Source organism: Mixophyes fleayi, chromosome 2 (assembly GCF_038048845.1).
Source record: "Mixophyes fleayi isolate aMixFle1 chromosome 2, aMixFle1.hap1, whole genome shotgun sequence".
Classification (NCBI taxonomy): domain Eukaryota; kingdom Metazoa; phylum Chordata; class Amphibia; order Anura; family Limnodynastidae; genus Mixophyes; species Mixophyes fleayi.
This window is the reverse complement of record NC_134403.1, coordinates 344,795,778-344,817,380: the sequence shown is the minus strand read 5'-3', so window position 1 is coordinate 344,817,380 and position 21,603 is coordinate 344,795,778. Positions and strand designations below refer to the sequence as shown.

General features: G+C 39.4%; 1 protein-coding gene across 6 annotated transcripts in view; it reads right to left on the bottom strand.

Annotated features, from left to right (window-relative positions):
* The window catches only part of ROBO1 (roundabout guidance receptor 1), an 859,323-nt gene that overhangs the window by 231,992 nt on the left and 605,728 nt on the right, over nucleotides 1-21,603 (bottom strand). For all 6 annotated transcript variants that reach the window (XM_075197076.1, XM_075197073.1, XM_075197074.1 and 3 more), the window contains one exon: nucleotides 11,819-12,145. In XM_075197076.1, the coding sequence (XP_075053177.1) occupies nucleotides 11,819-12,145 (327 nt within the window). The remainder of the gene's footprint in view (nucleotides 1-11,818; nucleotides 12,146-21,603) is intronic.

Genomic DNA, 21,603 nt, shown 5'->3' with positions numbered 1-21,603 from the left:
TCTGGAGGACATATCTCCAGAAGGATATAAATACATTAGAGATTGTACAAAGAAGGGCAACTAAAATGGTGCATGGCCTACAGCACAAAACTTACCCGGAAAGACTAAAAGATCTTATTCTGTATAGATTGGAGCAGAGAGGGGAATGGGGGGACATGATAGAAACTGTCAAATATATCAAGGGTTTGAACAAGGTATAGGAGGGAAACATTCTTCAAAGGAAGAGAAGTATTAGAACATGAGGACATGCACTGAGACTGGAAGGAAGTAGGTTCAGAGGAAATCTGAGGAAAAACTAATTTACAGAAAGAGTAGTGGATAAGTGGAATAGCCTCCCATCAGAGGTGGTAGAGCTAGGGATAGACATAAGGATATATAAGGATATCCTTATAAAGAATAAGGCATCAAACAGGGTTTGAGTTTACCATAGGTTAATAGAACAATAAGACTAGATGGGCCAAGCAGATCGTATCTGCCATCAAATTCTATGTTTCCATGTTAAGCAAATATGGATGTCCTTCATCAGACATGGGGTGTATGGGCCAGACCTTTTTTGTCCTAATTCTGTTCCATAAAACAATGAGGAGATAATGGCTCGGTGTTACCGCATTAGTCCACTTATCTGCATTCATTTACATATTGCTGCCTCTTGCAAGAGAAGATGAAATATAATCCACTAATAGCAACATAATCGTGCCACCTGACCCTATCAAGCAATAACTTGACAATGCACTCAAATGGGAGAGTGCCCTTGTGTTACTTAGTAAGACCGGCATTGTTTATAAAATAATATATATTTTCAGAAAAACATCCATCAACTGCAAAAAAAATGGCCAGGTTTCCAGAGGGGCGGAGAAATCTGTGTTAAAAAAAAAAACCTTTTCAAAGAAAGTGATATTTTTAAGGTAAAAACTGAGCTCCATAATTAGGAAAGAGATTACATAAAAGTGGATTAACATTGGGATCTGATGCCAGGGGGAGGAAGAAGTTATCTCTAAGATGTGCTCATTCTGTTAATGATTCTTGCACGCATCATAATACTACTTTTTAAATCCAGTTGTCACATCCGCCACAGACCAGCGGACTCTCACAGAGCAGAATAATAAACAGATTCCTTCTGGGTTACTGGCATGCCCCACAGCACACAGCCCCGTGTAAGATACAATGATACAGAAGGCTACAATATGTGACTGAGGGCTGCACTTCCTGCCCTTCATGTGGTCTATGGGACAAGCATTTTACAGGAGAATGAATAAAGACAACTAGTAAGAGGCACAGCTGAAATATATTAGCCTGAAACATACATATTTGCAAATAAAAACTGCCGGCTCGTGCAAGTGCACCGGAACTGGAAGCCTAGACTTACAGGCCAATTTTTGTTAAAAATTAATAATAGTAATAAAGTTTTGTTTCGTTTTATAAAAAAAAAATAAAAGATGGAAAAATTAGAACAAAAATAACTTTATTTAAAAAAAATGCTTTATTTTTACTAATAAAATATTTTTCTCTTACAGTACCCGGCTATCTCCTTCCTGAGATGGGGAGAGCGATAGGAGGACACCAGTGGTTCTCGTACTGCCACTGTCCATGTTAAATAGACTTCCTCATGCATTGCGAAAGCTATCGCTGGCTGAAAGGGCTTCTTAAATACGGAGAAGACTCAAGTTTCCTTGGATTTGATAAATAGACCCCTAAATCTGTAAGTGACGTTGCACCTAGGCATTACCAGATTTTGTATGCCGATTAGAGTTAAGAGTAGATCATACTTGCCTACGTCTTAAATCTGTACTCCTGGAGATAATGGAGTACAGGCCATGTGTCAGAGGGTAGGAAGGGGCGTGACGTTGTTTCGCCACTATAGCCCCGCCCCCATTACATTTACAGAAATTTGAAGGCATTTAATAGCAGGGACGGGGCTTAATGATGTGATTAAGCCCCGCCCCCGCCATTCAATGCAGTGGATTTTGTCCTTTTATAGGATCAATGAGGATTGCCTACTCTTCCGGGAGTCCGGGAGGACTCCACGAAATTCGGGAGGCTCCTGAAAACTCCGGGAGAGTAGACAAGTATGGAGAAGATCCTCTGTTGCACTTTCTTAAGTCAATGCCCAATTCAGGCCGTTAAAAGAACATAATGTAAGAGTGATCTGCTGTGAGGTAGATATTTATATGGATGTTTTACAGAACAGTTTACACAAAATCTGCAAAACTAAAAACAAAGCCTCTAAATTAATATGTTTTGCTGATTTGTTTAGAGACCTAAAGCAGATTAATTTCATACTTGACTAACAATAAAAAGCTGTCAGTATATATATATATATATATATATATATATATATACATATATATATTATATATTATATATATATATATATATATATAGAGATATATTATACATACAAGCATTTGCATTTTACAGCCTAATAGATGAAATTTTATACATCACATTCAGATCTCTCCTGACATATTTATTGACTCCTCATGCGTCATTTATAAATTTGATAGCATAGCACATAATATATGACCCTAATGCTTCTATCAACAGACTTATCCCTTTATACTAATTAGTTTGTGTGCTTTTCCAAGCAGGGGGATTATTAGAGGCAAGTTCTCTATTGCAGAAGACTTAATTGGATTAGGGTATTTTACTTATTATTCTGTGCTATTTATATACCATGTATGAAGCCATAACAAAGTTTGAAGTCTATACCTTGATAACTCACAAGGCTTATCTGAAACGTAATGCTACTGAAAACAGTCTAGCAGTGATAAGCTACAGAATAAGTTAAAGTGGTAGAATTATACATTTTTTTCTGTGAAATGAGAAAAATTGGACAATAACATTCTATTAAGAGTAAAAAAAATACACACATTTACTTACACAAATATTCTGTATCAATGCAAAGCTAATTTGTAATACTGTCTATGTAGAGGCACAAGCACACAGAGAACATTGCTACAAGCTTTATATAAACTAAACAGCAAAACAATGCTGAATGCAATACGTAAGACATCACTGCATCGGTAAGTCAGATGCCGGACAATTAATCATCAACTTCTTAAGTATATTTTCTAAGAATCAGAACTCAAGTATTTGCTGTTCGTGAGTCAGTGAAACCACTGATTTGACTTTATATGGAGTGTAATTGATTACACATAGATATATTATTTTATTTATCATGAGATCTTGTAGTCACAGTCTGGAAATGACCTCAGCAAGACCTTCTTTTCTTATAATCAAAGTGAGTTATTAAGTTAAATTTACAAAGAGCATGAAGTGTGATCCCAAAATGCTTTTCTATGAATAGGCCTACTTGTCGGCCAAGCACATTTCAGGGATCACCCCCATCTCACAGTCTATGTTAATATAATAGTTTTGTGGGTTAGCGGATGCACAGGGGGGAAATGTAAAAACGTCACATCAAGGTCCAAACTATTTCCACTTTCGGACCTCCCAATAATGTCAACCTTTCAGCTTTTGTGCTCGATTCAGGTTTGTTTTTACTAAATTGATTAAAGTGCACTTAGACCCATCCAGATCATAAGCACAAGAAAGGTTTTTTTTTAACATTTGTTTGGATAGCGAAAAATGCAATTGCTATTAGGATTGGTCTAAATAAAAAAACTCTACAATACAGCAGGTATTCTCGTGTAGGAATGAATGTAGCAAAAACATATTTCTAAAATACGTCCATAAAATCATATAGTATAGATATAATCAATGAAGAAAGCACTATCAAAGGTCAATCTGCAACCAGAAGCAGCTAGCTGGTTCTGGCACCCATCATTATATTGCACCAAACCTTAGGCACCCACCAATGATACGACTACTGACAGGCGTATCTGCGTGTGGGTCTGCCTCAGTCTGCAATTACACAAACACTTTACACTGACTTCATTTGCATGCCCCTCCCTCCCTAGTTCCAACTCTCCAATCATCAGGAGGCACAAGCGTGAAATATACATACGGACATAGGTGTACTTTTGGGCATGTGGGCATATTTTACGCTAAGTGTACGCCATACTTGCCTACTTTTGAAGGCAGCTGTCCAAGAGTGGGGGGGTGTCCGTCGAGGGGGCGTGGCCACACGTGGTGCATCGTTAGGCCCCGTCCCTGTCAATCTCAGGCAATTTTAGCCAATCGCAGCAAGGGCTGGGGGGGAGGGGGGGGGGCATTTAGCCCCGCCCCCACCATCTGCAACAACAGCGACAGCTGCATCCGAGATTTTTGCCCGCTCTCTCGGAAGTCCGGGAGAACTCCCAAAAATTCGGGAGTCTCCCGGACATTCCGGGAAAGTAGGCAACTATGGCGTATACCCAAATCAGCATGAGCCCCAAAATGTTTATTTTTAGATATTAGACGTACCCAGATTAATAGAATTAGTATATCCTATAAATGTCGCCTTCATTACTCACCCAAAAAGACCCGCAGGGAGTCTAATATGATCTTGATATATGAATCTTCAAAAAAAATTAAAAAAAAACACAAAACATATATTACATTTACAGTAAGATAGTTACTTCTAATTATTTAACATTATAGATTAGGTTAGGTACATGCACCTCATCACAGACTCTCAGAAGTGACTTACCTCACTCCAAAATATGTCATAGTGAAATCTACCTTATACATGAATTTAGAACTTCAGTGGTTTCTGGCTTTATACAGAATCCTGTGTTTTATGCTATTACATAAACATCAATAACTGGAGTGTCACTTCTTTTGATTTCTAACACTTTTTAATACAGAGAGAGGTTGTTCATATTAGTGCATCTTGCATGCACTGTTAAGATGGCTAAAGCCTTTAGGGGCTAGATTTACTAAGCTGCAGGTTTGAAAAAGTGGGGATGTTGCCTATAGCAACCAATCAGATTCTACCTGTCATTTTGTAGAATGTACTAAATAAATGACAGCTAGAATCTGATTGGTTGTTATAGGCAACATCCCCATTTTTTCAAACCCGCAGCTTAGTAAATCTAGCCCTAGGTGTTTAAAAAAAATGGGGTTTATACTTTATCTCAGACATACATTTTTATGTTTAATATTATTGAAATAATTCAAATGCGTCTATTAGCTATTTGCACAGTAACATTAGTAATACTATTAAATGGTATTTATAAGCAGTGTATTATTTGCAGTGCACATTTGTTTTGGGGACCCATCCTAACTGGCAAGGCTCATTTTCTGGATTATGGCCCAGAGAGAGAACCACTGGCCTGTAAATAGAAATTAAATAGCATTTTTCTTGCACATTTCATTTGACACCATTTGAAGTGGAGTCGTTATTACAGACACATGGGGATTATGCCCTCTTACAACCTGATATTGGAAATGGATTCAACCATGTCAAATGATATTATGTGACATAACTCCCTTCATGTGCCAAACATGTCATTTTATGTGGCCTAAAGACACACAGAAACCCCCCAAAATGAGTCTCACCAATTAGGATGGGTCCCCATTACCTATCAGCAATAAGTAAATATTAGTTAGGCCATTATTACAGTACACACCATTACCTGCTCTTTACACATGAGCTGCTGTAATTACATAATTACTGTTTACAACAACTATATTATGATCTTTGTTTTTAGAAATAAATGTCTGCATCATTCTATACACTTAATTGCTTGAATTTATGGCTAGTACATTAGATTGACAACAAGGATACCAGACTGCAAATACTTCAGATTCAATCAAACTCATCTACAAAATACAATAGTGCATCTTTATTTATGTCATTGTACTTGTGTTTTTGTGTTCTAAAACAAAACCCCTATACCACGAAATAGTGTATTATATCCGAAATCATATGTTCGTTTGTTAGTAAGTGTCTGAATGTTATTGGAATTTTGCAGAGGCGCATTCATTATAACACTGTATAAGTGTATTTATCAGAGTTAAATAAAGACTATACCAATAACATTTTCAATGTAATTAAAAATACACTCTCTTCGTCCCCCAGAGGAACCCGTCTACATGGTGTCATTAAGCACCTGCAGCACTCCATTTAACTAAGCTGCAAATCTTATGACGCCTCGCTGAGCATGAAGTCTTTCCCTCTGATCCATCATTTAATTAGTATACACAGGTCATATACCCAAAATGATGCCCACTCATGACAGGCTGGCTTTCACAGCCAAGAGATAATAAGGCTGTCTCATGGCTCAGTGCCTACGGTCCCCGTGGACGCAGTCTGATCTCGGGCCTGTGACATGTGTCTGAGTATCACAAGAGCCTTTCCAAAATTATAATTATTATATGTACTCCACTTAAAGAGGAACTATTTCTATAAATATACCCTAGGATTAGAAAAGGGCTGTGCTTCTGTTTTATGTAACCTGTATTTCCCTTTGGCCTTTACCTTCTTTTTAAATGAGTATCCTAAACTGTTGAATACGTTAATTCTGTCAATCAAGAGCACTGCACAAAAACCAGTCTGTACCTACTGCCCTTTAAAGTCATGCATGCTTGTGACGCTGTAGTCACATGTTTCAGGCTAGAAGATCTCCCACCCCGGCTTTGGACAGTGCAAGTTATGATAGATACATTTACTAATATTACTACATTACTGTTGTTATATCATACTTGCCAACTTTCCTGGAAAGTCCGGGAGACTCCCGAAATCCGGGTCGGTCTTCCGGACTCCCGGGAGAGCTGGCATTTCTCCAGCATCCCGCAATTCCCTTGGCAAAAGGACGCGATTCTCGGCGAATCACGTCATTTTGCCCCCCACCACGTGACAAAACGTCATTTTACTCGTGGGGTTGGGGCCAAAATGAGGCCATTCCAGGCACCCCAGCACTTCCACCCAACACTCACGCTCCTCTCCGGAACGTCGCATACTGAAAGTAAGCAAGTATGTGTTATATTCATTCTATGACTTCCCATGTGAATATTTTTAAAGGAGTTGCCCATCTTGAAATAACCTCTTCTCTTTATTGCTACCCCCAAGTTTAACACATTGCTGGACAGCCCTCTCTGACGTTCTCACGGTCACCCGATTCCAGGGCCCCTGGTCAGTTCTGGACATTGCACTGGATAGAGGATCCACACCAGACTGAATGGGGGTGTGTACTCAGCGTGTCACCTGATTGGATGGCCATAACTCCTGTCCAATCAGGTGGCACATTCACAACACACACCTCTAACCTAGCTGCTTGATATTCTAAGACATAGAGGACAAACCCTTAATCTGTTGTTATATCCTCAGACATCCACTCTTCAACGCTGCTAAGACTCCCTTCTAATAATAGACAAAACAAGATATTAGGTCAGTTGTGATGGGGTTAAAAGTGCGTTGACTTAAATAATTTCCTTAAGATAAAGCAACGTGCAGGTTATTGCTGAACAAATATTAGAATATTTCAGGAAATAAAATAAAAAACTTTTTTTGCTTTTGAGAAATTTCTGGGAGAACATCTGAAATGAATATTACTTTTGAAACCCTATGTAGATCTACCAGACTGATTAATCAGACAGAAGCCAGGGGCTTTCATTAGATCCCGTTTTTTTTTAATCACAGGGAAGATATCATTATCCGTCCTTGTGGTGTTGCCGGTAAGAGAACCAACAGATGTCTGGCAGGTCAGTGGGGAATTTTACTTTCTCCGGAGAAAACGGCTTAAATTGAGAGAAGATTCTCCATATGCCGTCTGTGTGCAGCTTAACGGACGACGTTATAAAGCAGAAGTCACTACTAGAATAGGAAGAATTAGTGCAGATATGTGAACTCTTACTGTGCTTATCTCACACTGACGATATATTCATCAGATGGGTTTAAAGTGTACTAGGCGTCTGTATGGATGTAGTAAAGGTAAATATTCTGTGGTCTAATATACAATAATGCATCATATCAATTCCATAGTGATGTCACCAATTCATAATGAATTGATAAGCTGGGGCCTGAGTCATTAAGGATCTTAACTTAAGAAACTTCTTATTTCAGTCTCCTGGACAAAACCATGTCACAATGCAAGTGGTGCAAATTAGTATTCTGTTTTGCACATAAGTTCAATGCTGACTGTTTTTTCATGTAGCACACAAATACTTGATAGCTTATTTGTACACTGAAATGTAAAGTTGATAATTGTGTGCTACATGAAAAAACAGTCAGTATTTAACTTATGTGCAAAACGGGAAAATTAATTTGCACCCCTTGCATTGTAACATGGTTTTGTCCAGGAGACTGAAATAAGAAGTTTCTTAAGTTAAGATCCTTAATGACTCAGGCCCCTGATCTTATTCATATATGAAGGAGGCTGGTTCACCTTAAGTTACATTAGTATGCAGGGGTGCAAGTATATATATATATATATATATATATATATATATATATATATTGTTTTGGCAATTAAATGTATCATTTTAGAAACCTGAACCTATTATATTTTATTTCAGCATCATTGTGTTGCTGGTGTCTACAAGCCTGCCCAAAGTTAGTAATACCCACCCACCTGTCTGAAATGCCCATTGTGTTGGCAATTACTGTGGGTATTCACAGTTGCCACCTTTGCATAAGTAGTCGAAGACACAATGTGGGGATAGTGGTGTTAGAAAATGGGCAATTTCGGCTTTTTTGGCCCCTCCCCCCTTATTCAGTCACATAAGTCCTTTGTGTCGTAATTTAGTTTTAGTGACATCTCATATTATAAGCAGCGTTCAGTACAATGCTGCAGAACATGTCAACGTTTCATTGTATGCTCTGAGAATACCAAATTCTGCTTACTCATATACTTTTAAACACAATCCGTCATGAAGAAACGTTCAATTCCACAATAGAATCTCTTTAACTCTGGGTAATTATCTGCAGAACCAGAAAATGTACTTTGAAGTCATATTGTAGGCATTATAAATGACATCTAAATTGCTCTTACATCTTTTTACCTTTACACCAGCTGTATGTTCATTTTGAATTTCCTACGCGTAGGAAACGGGGTTGTTGTGGCAAGTCCCGGACTTGTTGTAATCTGTTCTAAAACAATATACTGTATATGTGAAATAAAACGCAACTGTACATATGTAAGTCATTTAAACTACTCTAAAACTTGCGAAAAAAAATAAGTTTTCATCAACTTTTACTGAAAGCGCTTGGATGCAATCTGCAAAATGATTTATTACAGTAAACATGATCACTACACTTTGATTGCAGAGAGCTGCAATGAGTTTTGTGCTGAATGTAGTTTGGTGAGGAGCCAAAATAACCTAGATGGGGGAAAGCAGCAGTTGGTAATTTAGCAAGCTGAAAAAAGCTGCTATCCCAGGGTGGCGTTACTGGTCTTTTCCAATGTGATCCAGCTGAAGCCTCTCAAAGATGGTGTCAGTTTAGCTTTTCATTGTTGCTGCTGGAGAAGATCTATCGCCGGATCTTGTCCATGCTGCACATGTGCAACAGCCACACAGGGGTCAGATCCTGCATTCGCCGGCGGTGTTAGGATGGCGGATAAGGAGTTTTTAGTTTTTTGCGTCATGGCATTCAAGCAGCAGGAAAGTTTGGGCAAAACTAAATTATACTTACAGACGCCCACTAGCCACCAATGATATATAGACCATACTTGCCTACTTTTTCTGGTGCAGTTCCAGAAGTTCCCAGAGGGATATGGACAAAGGGGGCATGACTTAGAAAATTGACATCATTTTAGCCCTGCCCCCATGACACAATGCCACAACCGCATAATTTTACAGCCGGGGGCAGGGCCAAAATGATGCGACTCCCTAAAAATCGCGTCATCGCGGCACTAATTCTGGGCAGATGTGGGTGGATGCCCTACTCTCCCTAGGAGACCTACCCGGAATTCGGGAGTCATTCGGGAGACATTCCGGGAGAGTTGGCAAGTATGATATAGACCCCTTAGTGCATAAAATAATCTGTACTGTGTCATTCTAATAACCTAAAAAACAAGGACAGAAACAAAAACTTCTACAAAATCTGTCCCTAGAAATTAAGGGCACTTGTCTACTATAAACTATTACACAATTAAAAGACTGATATTCTGCACCAAAAGCAATGGAAAATGTCTTATATCATAATCCAGATAGAAAGAAACCATAATGTTATTTATTGATATAATAAACCCAAGAATAACAATCTCACTCGTACCGTAAGATAACTCTGCTAATTGGAGAACACAATTTTTTTACAGTTACATTTTAATGGTCCCATCTACTAGTGTTTTTTTAGGATGATTATGTAAAAAAAAAAAACAGGCATAGGAAGAACACCATTTATTTTATATAAAACAAAAAAGTCAAGCCTGGCCCACTCCCAATTCCTCCTGCTCATTTAAGATATAAATTATTTATTATACACAGCATTTGGCATTCAGTGGGGTTTTTCGTACATGGATCACGCCAATAGGGCCGTTTAGTTTGGCTTTGTGTGAAAGTCAATGTTATTACTATAACACATTAAATTCAGCTGACAGTTTCTAAATATGTCAGTGACTTCTGTTCCAAGTCACCCTGATAAGATTACACTGAAAGGCTGAATGGAAAGCATTACAAACACTGAGAAGTGTTCCTGTTCCCAGCTGATCAGACAAAAACTATCAGCCCCCTACCACTCAGTCCCAAGGTGAAGTAGTAGAGTGTTATGTCTAGGCTTAACATTTACCTTTACAGAAATGACTTGTAGAGTAGAATATACAGATTGGTACATTGTTTATTAAATGAACTTGAACTAGATGCATTTAGAATGCTCACATATTATATATGTCCTTTGTGGTGAAATACTACTGGAAAATAATTTGGATAAGTAACTTAAAGGAGAACTCCACCGACAAGTGATATTTAATTTCCAAATAACCCCAAACCAATGACTAGTAGAAGCATGGATGTCCAGCACGGTGGCTTAGTGGTTAGCACTTCTGCCTCACAGCACTGGGGTCCTGAGTTCAATTCCCAACCATGGCCTTATCTGTGTGGAGTTTGTATGTTCTCCCCGTGGTTGCGTGGGTTTCTTCCGGGTGCTCTGGTTTCCTCCCACACTCCAAAACCATACTAGTAGGTTAATTGGCTGCTATCAAATTGACCCTAGTCACTCTCTGTCTGTATGTGTGTGTGTGTTAGGGAATTTAGACTGTAAGCTCCAATGGGCAGGGACTGATGTGAGTGAGTTCTCTGTACAACGCTGCGGAATCAGTGGTGCTATATAAATAAATGGTGATGATGATGATGATGAGCATGTTACAGGTAAGTCTCCCCGATTGAATGTCAGAATCAATGGAGCTGAATGGACAGCTGTCATACCTTGTCCAATCAGTTCCATTGACAAATATATGATTCCCGTTGTTCAAACTTTTCTTCAAACTTCTGTCAGCTGGAGCGAGCAAGGGTGAGTATCTCCTGAAATGCAATGTATGGGAGCCTTGTGTGTCTAATAGTAAGGAAACGTACAATATATAGATGGTGGAGTTCTGTTTTACCAAAATTATGAATGCATGAAAATATTGGAACACGTCTTGGCGAAGACGTGATCCTAGCGAAAAAAGAAAACCAAAATTGGAAATCACTTTTGAGTAGTAAGTTTTTCTATTTTTTCAACAATACTGTCAAGTCAATATATTATCGTTATTGGATAGCTAATCTATTGATTGTTGGACTTAATTGTTTTCTGAAGGAATGAAACATGAGTGTACTTTCATCCTAACCTCATCCACTAAACACCCACTGTCCATATTTTCATTTGTTATACCACCAATGTGTCAGGCTAGCATCCTACTACGCTTTCCTTACTAAGATAATGAATGATGGTACCGTATAGAAAACGCATAGCATTGTTTAACTAAACACGTAAAAGTCAATAGATTATTTCACTTACTGGCAACTTCAAGTGACGCATTGTGGCTGACTGCTTCTCCCAGGTAATTCCGTGCAAGGCAGACATAAACCCCTTCATCCAGTCTATTCTTGCGTCCATGGACAATGCGTAAAAAAAATAGAGATCCACTGGGCAGCAACATTCGATGGGAGCGTGGGTCATCTTTGTCAGTCTCCACCCTTTCTCCCCCTTTGTACCACTCAATCGAAGGAGTTGGCCGGCCCTCAGCCTTACAGTTCAGTGTTGCTGGTTCACCTTTGGAGACGATGAGGTCTGATGGATGTTCCACAATGCGAGGTGGGAAATCTTCTTGGCGAAGACGTGATCCTAGCGAAAAAAGAAAACCAAAATTGGAAATCACTGTGTTTTACGACAGCAACAAATGAGAACTATGAGCCTGATTCATTAAGGATCTTAAATTAAGAAGTTTCTTATTTAAGTCTCCTGGACAAAACCATGTTACAATGCAAGGGGTGCAAATTAGTTTTCTGTTTTGTACATAAGTTAAATACTGACTGTTTTTTCATGTAGCACACAAATATCAACTTTAAATTTCAGTGTACAAATAAGCTATCAAGTATGTGTGTGCTACATGAAAAAACAGTCAGTATTTAACTTATGTGCAAAACAGAATACTAATTTGCACCCCTTGCATTGTAACATGGTTTTGTCCAGGAGACTGAAATAAGAAGTTTCTTAAGTTCAGGCCCTATAATACAAACGTTATATTGGATCAAAAAAGATATACACAAACAAATTTGTTAATTATAAAGTTGACCTACTTGCCTATCAGGGCAGCAGAGGACGAAACCCTTGCCGTGTAAGAGATTATAACCGCCACTCAACAAATCTATCATAATGTTTATTCTACAACCAACATGGGCAGGATGATTTTGAAATTAACAGCTTCCTAGACAAACGGGGCCTGTAATGTGTTTATAGAGCAGGACTTAGACACGTCATACTCCACCAGTGAGACCATGGCGTGGGTAGGGTTAGTACGTACAATCCAGGGTATCCTCCTCACTTCAGTAAGCGCTGCTGCAAGCAATTAGGCTAAATACATTTTGCTTCGTCTGTTTGTGTGAGCACACTCTATTATGTATATATAAATACATTTTCTTTAATAGTAGTATAAGTTAAGTAAAATACAATCAAATTGCCATGAAGTAAAAAAAAACACAACAAAAACAAATTAAAAACCTGTATGTGTTGCTGAAATCCCGGATAGTTTGAGAAGCTAGTGTCATGTTATAATTAATAGTGAACGCCTCCATGTTTTCTGGGGGATAACAATGCAATATATTATAACAAGCATGTCCATTACCTCCACTCTGGCTCTGTACACTGTAATCTGGCCTCTAATTTAGAATGTTGGAAAACTGCTAGAAGCCAAACAGGACAAAAGATCTAAACTGCTCTTGATTGGCAGATACTGCGCATTAGCAGGAATGTCGGTGACAAGCTTCTCCAAGGCATGTAATAACCTTGACAAGTGAATTATTATCCTCTCCCTTATGTACAAGTTATTAACACAATTTTATATGCATTTTAAGCTTGATTTAAAACCCGATTAAATGTACATTTTGCCGAACAAGAGACCCTCTATTACTGGAATATTATATAAATCCTGCAATCAACACCAATCCTATAATTTTCTTGTCAAAAAAGTTCTTTCCACCAAAGAATATTTCTAGAAAATAAGAGCTGTTCACCCAATAATTATGAACGGTATCCGGTTCTCGGTCAAATCATTTAATACGTCTTTTGACAAAAACACTCCTCGGATAACTTAGACTTTCCAAAAGTGCTTTGAGACAGTCTTGGCAGTTGGTAATACCAAGAGATACAGATGCACACTCTATACACAGTGTTCACCCTTAGTAAATAATACACCGAAATCTATACGGCTAAGTCCTTTTCTTGCTGTGCATGTATAAGAGGTATTTCTTTTCAACATTAATAACTGACAAGGTGTGTCATATTTACTAGACGATAAGCAGATGTAACCAGAAAAGAAAAATGCCTCTAGCCAAACACAGAAAATACCCAGATCTAGAGCTTTTAAAGAGAACCTGTCATCTGCGCACTGTAGAGTCCATGGACTGAGTGACAATTCATGAGTACTCAGCCAACCCATTCTCTAGGACTTATGCCCCCACTAAGGTAACAAGCATCACTGGGACATTGAGCAAGAGTTTCTAGCGAGTTGGGGGGCTACATTCTCATAAATATTGTTACAGCCCAGAAAATGTGTGCCTCCACTCTGTGTAGGCAGTAGGTGCACGTTAAGGATAGAAATTGCTATCGCTTGAGTTTAGGGTTATAGAGTTTATTAAACCATTTTATGACCACTTACGGTGTATCTACATGGAAACGGTCAACTCATGATTCTGAGCCAACGTGCTAAACAGAGGGTGTTAATGACAGAAACTCAGCACCAATAACGGGCCTGGGATGTCAGTGATAGCCTAAGGTTTCCCGTTAGTTCCAATTTGGTGGGACAGTCCTGATTAGCGGACCTGGTTAGGGATAGGCTTACGTGAAAGTGGGTGGAGTTTTGTCCACCAGTGGGCATTTCTTTACACGTGTAGGAGTGGTCAAGACCAGGGGCCTGATTCATTAAGGATTTTAACTTGAGAAACTTCTTATTTCAGTCTCCTGGACAAAACCATGTTACAATGCAAGGGGTGCAAATTAGTATTCTGTTTTGCACATAAGTTAAATACTGACTGTTTTTTCATGTAACACACAAATACTTGATAGCTTATTTGTACACTGAAATTTACAGTTGATATTTGTGTGCTACATGAAAAAACAGTCAGTATTTAACTTATGTGCAAAACAGAAAACTAGCTTGCACCCCTTGCATTGTAACATGGTTTTGTCCAAGAGACTGACATAAGATACCTCTTCATTTAAGATCCTTAATGAATCAGGCCCCAGATCTCCACTGACAGCCACACTGTTAGATCTAGTGTTGTCCAACGTTACATCATATTGGATCTAGCAGTGTTAGTGTGCAGAGCAGCCCCTCCTCTCTCTCTCTAAAGGGTCTATCTCACATGCTAAAAAGTAATAAAAAAATAAATTAACAAATTAGCATTAAAAAAATCAATAAATAAAACAAGCACTTCCCCAACCATTGTATATGACACGTGTTCTGCAGACTCAATAAAAAATGATGATCACTCCAAAACTTCAGAAATGGTGATAGCACCCCAAAATTTGCCTTCCTACTGCCTAACCTATGCCCACTTACTTCCACCCTGCAAAAGGGTACATTATACCCACATGCCTTGGTAGCAAAAGTGTCAGAATAAAGGAAACATTTAAAATAAAATGCTTGGAAACTCTAACAATGTCATACAAATAACTTGCTAAGAATCGTGACATAGGGAGTTTTTCCCCTAATTCTGTCAGTGTCCTTAAAAGAATGCCCATGGAATAAAAATGCTTTGCTATGCTACCAAACATAAAAACTGTATAAAACTGATTTAAGTGCACTAATAAATAATAAAGTTATTAATTGTGGAAAAGACACATCACCAAAATCTAAAATAAAAATAGTTTGGTCATGAAGTGGTTAAAAAAAATTGACAATTACCATGCCCCGCTAGTAACCCATCTGAGGATATTTATCACAATGAATGCTGCAAATTAAGGGATACCCTTTATCAGCTCTAATATTAATTGGACTATCTATTAACAAAGCTGCAACAGCATAATAGCAATCATTATCATCATCAACATTTATTTATATAGCGCCACTAATTCCGCAGCGCTGTACAGAGAGCTCACTCACATCAGTCTCTGCCCCATTGGAGCTTACAGTCTAAATTCCCTAATATAGACACACATTCAGACACAGACACAGACAGACAGGGGGAGACAGACAGAGAGGGAGAGACTAGGGTCAATTTTGAATGCAGCCAATTAACCTACCAGTATGTTTTTGGAGTGTGGGCGGAAACCGTAGCACCCGGAGGAAACCCACGCAAACACAGGGAGAACATACAAACTCCACACAGATAAGGCCATGGTCAGGAATTGAACTCATAACCCTAGTGCTGTGAGGCAGAGGTGCTAACCACAAGGCCACTGTGCTAAGGAATATGGTGGGGAAGACAATATATCTCCTGTACAAGTAGCATCCAAAATATCCAATGCTGCCATGGGCAGGTGCCTTTACTCTAATAGATCATACATCACACTCTCCCCTCCAAACAGGAGCACTGCTGCTGGTCATAATAAGATATCTGCCTTTACTAAATATTAACCCATATAATTCATGGGTTATTTAATACAAAAAAATTATATTGAGCATTAAATTCACCACGGACTACAAGAGAAGTAGTACTGTGCACAGAATAGGGGCAGGTAAAAATAATTACATTGCAATCAATATATATAGTAAGACTGGCACTTTGCAGTTTATGGGGGAGATTCAATTCAGCGCAATGTGTCTCTGGAACAGTCCAGGGAGATACAACGCGAGGTTCAGCCTGGAATCTCCGCTCATTTTTTCTCTCATTCTATAGTGATGCATGGAAAAATGAGCAGAGATTCCTTACCGTAATAGGCGGAAATATACACGCGGTACCTCGCTCCTAACTGAAAATCCCCCTACGACATATAAAAACAGGTGCATTGTCAGTGACGTACACTTTACAAACCTTTCAAAACCCCCCGGACAATAAAGTATACTTGCCTACTTTTTAAATCTGCACTCCAGGAGATCGGAGTACAGATCACGTGACAGAGAGTAGAAGGGGGTGTGATGACATCATCACGTCACTATAGCCCCGCCCCTACCATAAAATACAGAAATTCAAGTTATTGAATAGTGGGGGGATGACGCTTATTAAGCCCCCCACCCCCCGCTATTCAATGCCGTGAATTTCAGCATTTTACAGGGTCCGGGAGGTTTGCCTACTCTTCCGGGAGTCTGGGAGGACTCCCCAAAATTTAGGAGCCTCCCGCAAATTCCGGAAGAGTAGGCAAGTATGCAATAAGGAATAGAATTTTACAGCATGAGACATTTAGTTAAAGTCAGTTTTGAAAAGCTGATAAATTACAAAACACATTTCCGTGGACCCATCCTCTACAAACCTAGGAAATTGTTATACTGACCATTGATCCAGCCCACAAAATTACTTCTATTGTGTGGCGGTGACGACTCCAGTTTAACAATATGTAAAAACGAGAACAAAAAACTTTAGGTGTATGAAACCGCTTACACAGGTAAGTCAATAAATCTACGTCTGACAAGTGATCTGCTTTACCCGGGCACACTATTGTGAAGTGAGCGGAGAATGTGCCCTGATGACACAAACTAAACTCACCCCAACGATGCTAACCACTGTTAACACCCATAGGCAAACCGAAGTTCCTAGTGCCTGGAATCCCCCTCCAAGCCTGGGGCACTGTATAATTGAGGTAGCTGGACCCTGCCCCCGCTTCACACGGCTCTGCTCGAAAAGAGAGAGCTGCGTGCACCTAACAGTAGTGCACACAGCATTGCCCATGTATATTATGGGGATAGGGAGAGTTGGAGAGCAGCCAAGTATTCTCTAAAATTATAGCCACGGCCCCATGCATGCTGGTCACGCCCACTGGCGGCGTGGTGTGGAAACTCCCCTCTGCAAATCCTGCTTTTGCCCCTGTCACCAATGTCTCATATTTGGGTTGCCTCTGTATATTTATATTGAAGTTTCACTGCAGAGAAGCGGTATCCTGGCATTGAAGAGATTAAGTGATATGATACTAGACAGAAAGGGTAACATTATTTTTACGCCCCTCTGGCTTTATTTTCAATCATTAAAGCTGACATATAATGAAAAGCAGACACATAGATACATTGGACTGGAGAGGAATACATTCCCACACTAGAGATGCATTACACAGAAAAAAAAGCTGTTGACAAAATGAACAACATCTGTTTGATTGAGAAGAGCGTTGAATGAAAAGTGCTGTTGATTGAGCAGAGACTATAGGAAACAAGAACTTGAATGAGTGGCACTAAGGATAATATTCATCACCAGCAGAATTCTAAACAATGCAGTAATATAACAATCACTGTCCATTTCAAAGAACCAAGCAGGCGTATTTTCTTTTTCATTTATTGTCAGCGGCAATTTAACGGGCAAGTACAAGTTTGAACAATGAATTTTGCCTCCTAGCTTCATATATAACAGCGATGGGTTTAGTGATCATACACTCTTGGAATTATGTCCGTAATACACGACTGACATCATTCGGTCACTGGGGAGTGAATTAGGTTTTCCAGTTCAGCTATTTCAAATAGAAAATAGACATATAGGTATAGCCACAGAGCCAGCACCACCGTTAGTCGAAACTTGAGGACACCTAGGACGCCAATGGATAAGGGGTCACTTAAAATAATGAATGGGTGACATCATCATCATTTATTTATTTATACATAGATTGTATTAATGGAATGTCGCATCACTTCTAAACTGCCTGTTCCGTGTTGAACGTGGGAGAAGCCCTGAGCGCTAACATGCAGCAAAAGCGCCACTTTCAAGTGGGGAAGTCACCACCTAAGGAACCACTAGAGCTTGTGTCAACCCTGTATAGCCAGTTTCATGGTAGCTATAGTCAGTTTCTAAACAAATGTGTTGTTAGACACAGACCTACAGACAATCACAGCCTTATTTGTTCTCTGAAGCGCAGAATAGGTTATTCTGGTTAACAAATGAAGATCTATAGATATATAGCCCTGTAAAATAAGAACAGTTAGATCATACTTGCCAACTCTCCCGGAATGTCCGGGAGACTCCTGCATTTTGCGAGAGTCTCCCGGACTCCCAGGCGAGTGTGGCAATATCCCGGATGTGCCCACTTCACTAGGAAGTGCCAACTTCCTAGTGAAGTGGGCAGAATTAGCTCCCAAACACCGCAATTCCTGGTGAATCGCGGCGTTTGGCCCCGCCCCCCGCCGTGAAATGCCGCGTTTACGTCATTACGTCATGGGGCGGGTTCCAAAATGGCACGCATTTTGAGGCCCCACCCCCATCACGCCCACCTCTCCCGGAAACCAACTTTGTCAAGTTGGTAAGTATGAGTTAGATACATTTCCAATCTACATAACTGAAGAATAATATGCAAATAAGCCACTATAAAAAGAGTATATCCCCTTTGGGCCACCTGGCTTGTGCTGACCCGAAATATTACCCATTGATGACCAGCTTCATGTTGCTAAATATTTGCCTGTGGCTGATAAATTTGGAAAGTTTCACTAGTAATATTTGCCTTTAAGTCTCCCTATGCCTCTCCTAAACATACCACACAGCAGCATGAATCACCTGTGATCATCCCAGCCATATTCTCAGACTATACATTTTGCAAAATTCTAACTTACAAATGCAGTGTGGAAAAGCAAATCAATAGCGGAACTCAAGCATTGTATCATCGGAATTTTGGACCTCTGTAAGAACTGCGTGTTCCGCTGTGAAACTCAAGACTACTCGCGGGAAATTCAGCAGCTACTCTGCCCATCTCTACTAAGAACCACTAACATTCCGTTGTCCATGGCTCGAATTCAACAAACAGCACAGTGTGTGAATATATTCATCTGCTGTGTACCAGCGAAGATGGTAGAGAGGTAAGAATCTTAGGATCATGGGAGTCCCTTGCAGAACCCACGGTTCTGCTAATGGGAAGGACAGAGGAGAGGCAGCTATGGGAATATTACTATGAATGGAGTTCCTCTTTATGTCTAAACACTAGGTCACATAGAGGAGACAGATAGCATATGCAACAAGTAAGGAAGCGTTGGCATGGCTCCAGAGGCTTTGAACAATTTGAGGGAAATGCCTTGTCATTCAAATAATGGGACGATTACTAGTAGTTGAATATGGAAGCTGAGCTGACAGAGGAAATGTCTCCTCCACACGGACGCTAAAAGTCTGTTCTATAAATACATAAACAGCTGCTTTACAGACACTCGTCTGGCAGAGAGAGAGACAGAAGTTAAAGGCCTAACTTCTTGGATTTAATAAACGTGTTCCTTTTTTGCACAAAGTTCCTGGCGTCCCTTGATAACAAGTTTGTAATAGTACCCTAAACACCAGGGATCTGACACGCAATCCCCTCACACACATCCATCCGCCCTAGCTTAGCTCACGTGGCCCTGCCCTGGACTGAGATACTGTATCTGATATGTGATATATATATTTCCCCAATGATGGTAAGCTGTACAGGTTACAAATGATCAGGGGCCTGATTCATTAAGGATCTTAACTTGAGAAACTTCTTATTTCAGTCTCCTGGACAAAACCATGTTACAATGCAAGGGGTGCAAATTAGTATTCTGTTGTGCACATAAGTTAAATACTGACTGTTTTTTCATGTAGCACACAAATACTTGATAGCTTATTTGTACACTGAAAGTTAAAGTTGATATTTGTGTGCTACTTGAAAAAGCAGTCAGTATTTAACTTATGTGCAAAACAGAATACTAATTTGCACCCCTTGCATTGTAACATGGTTTTGTCCAGGAGACTGAAATAAGAAGTTTCTCAAGTTAAGATCCTTAATGAATCAGGCCCCAGATTTGGATCTGAAACGGCACAACTCTTTTTGCTTGTTTTTTACAATTTCAAAATAAATATATTTTTTTAAATATTTTTATATTCTCCTGTTTTCTCTCCATTGTTTCAAACATATTCTAGAATCTAGATAAAGGTATGTGAATGTAAAGAAGAAACAGGTGTGTCTAATGCTGGCTTTCAGAGGTTTAATACTGTATAAACATAACAGTGCATTCACCGTCACTGTGCTGGAACCAACATACATAGAATAGACCTTACAACAATTTCTCATGGATATCTCCGTGTCGTGTACAGTGTTTGGGACGTGCTGTATCTTACAATTCTACTGCACAGGATTACTAACCATCAGTAAAAACCGAGTCACATGTTCACCAGATACGAAACGGAGATCAGTGAAAATCATATTGTTTTTTCGACAGTATTTTCTAACAGTCCCACTGTTTTTCAGTTTAAACTAAAGTGTTTGTATATATATATATATATATATATATATATATATATATATAAAATCCACAACAAACACAATTGGTGCTCTACATAATACCTGGCTATAAAAACATAAGATGCATCATACTCCCGAGTCAGTCTCCCAGACTCCTGGGAGAGCAGGCGTCATTTTGATCCCCCCGCCTCCACAACAAAACGTCATTTCCGTTGCGGGGGGCGGGGCCAAAATGACGCAATTGTCCGCACCCTCTAGTCACGCCACCTCTCCCCGACTGCACTGCCTAAAAGTAGGCAAGTATGAAATACATAAATACATATATTCCAAAAATATAAAATGGATAACATTCATAACAAACACTCCACATGTACAGGTGGCTGCTTCACTCCCAGACCGGGTGGTAAGTCCAGAAATAATAAAACAAATTATAAAACAAGGGATGGGCGCCTACTAGTGTATAATATACCTACATGCGTACCAGATGTACGAAGGAACATGCGCGCATCAGCAGATCAATTATACAGGTCCAATCCAGTCTGCTCCTTAGACGTATGGACTTATCTCATAAATCGGGGAGACAGAAATAAATCACACATAGTGTATTATCGTAATAAAATATGACCACTGTGGATCCCACCACCTCACTGCACACTTCAATTGTGAGTAAGCGTACCAGAAATAAAAATAAACAGGTTTATCTGCATCTCTTACTGCTTGGTCTTCATTAAGGTCCCTCTCGTTTTGTGTCCCTATTATACATCAAC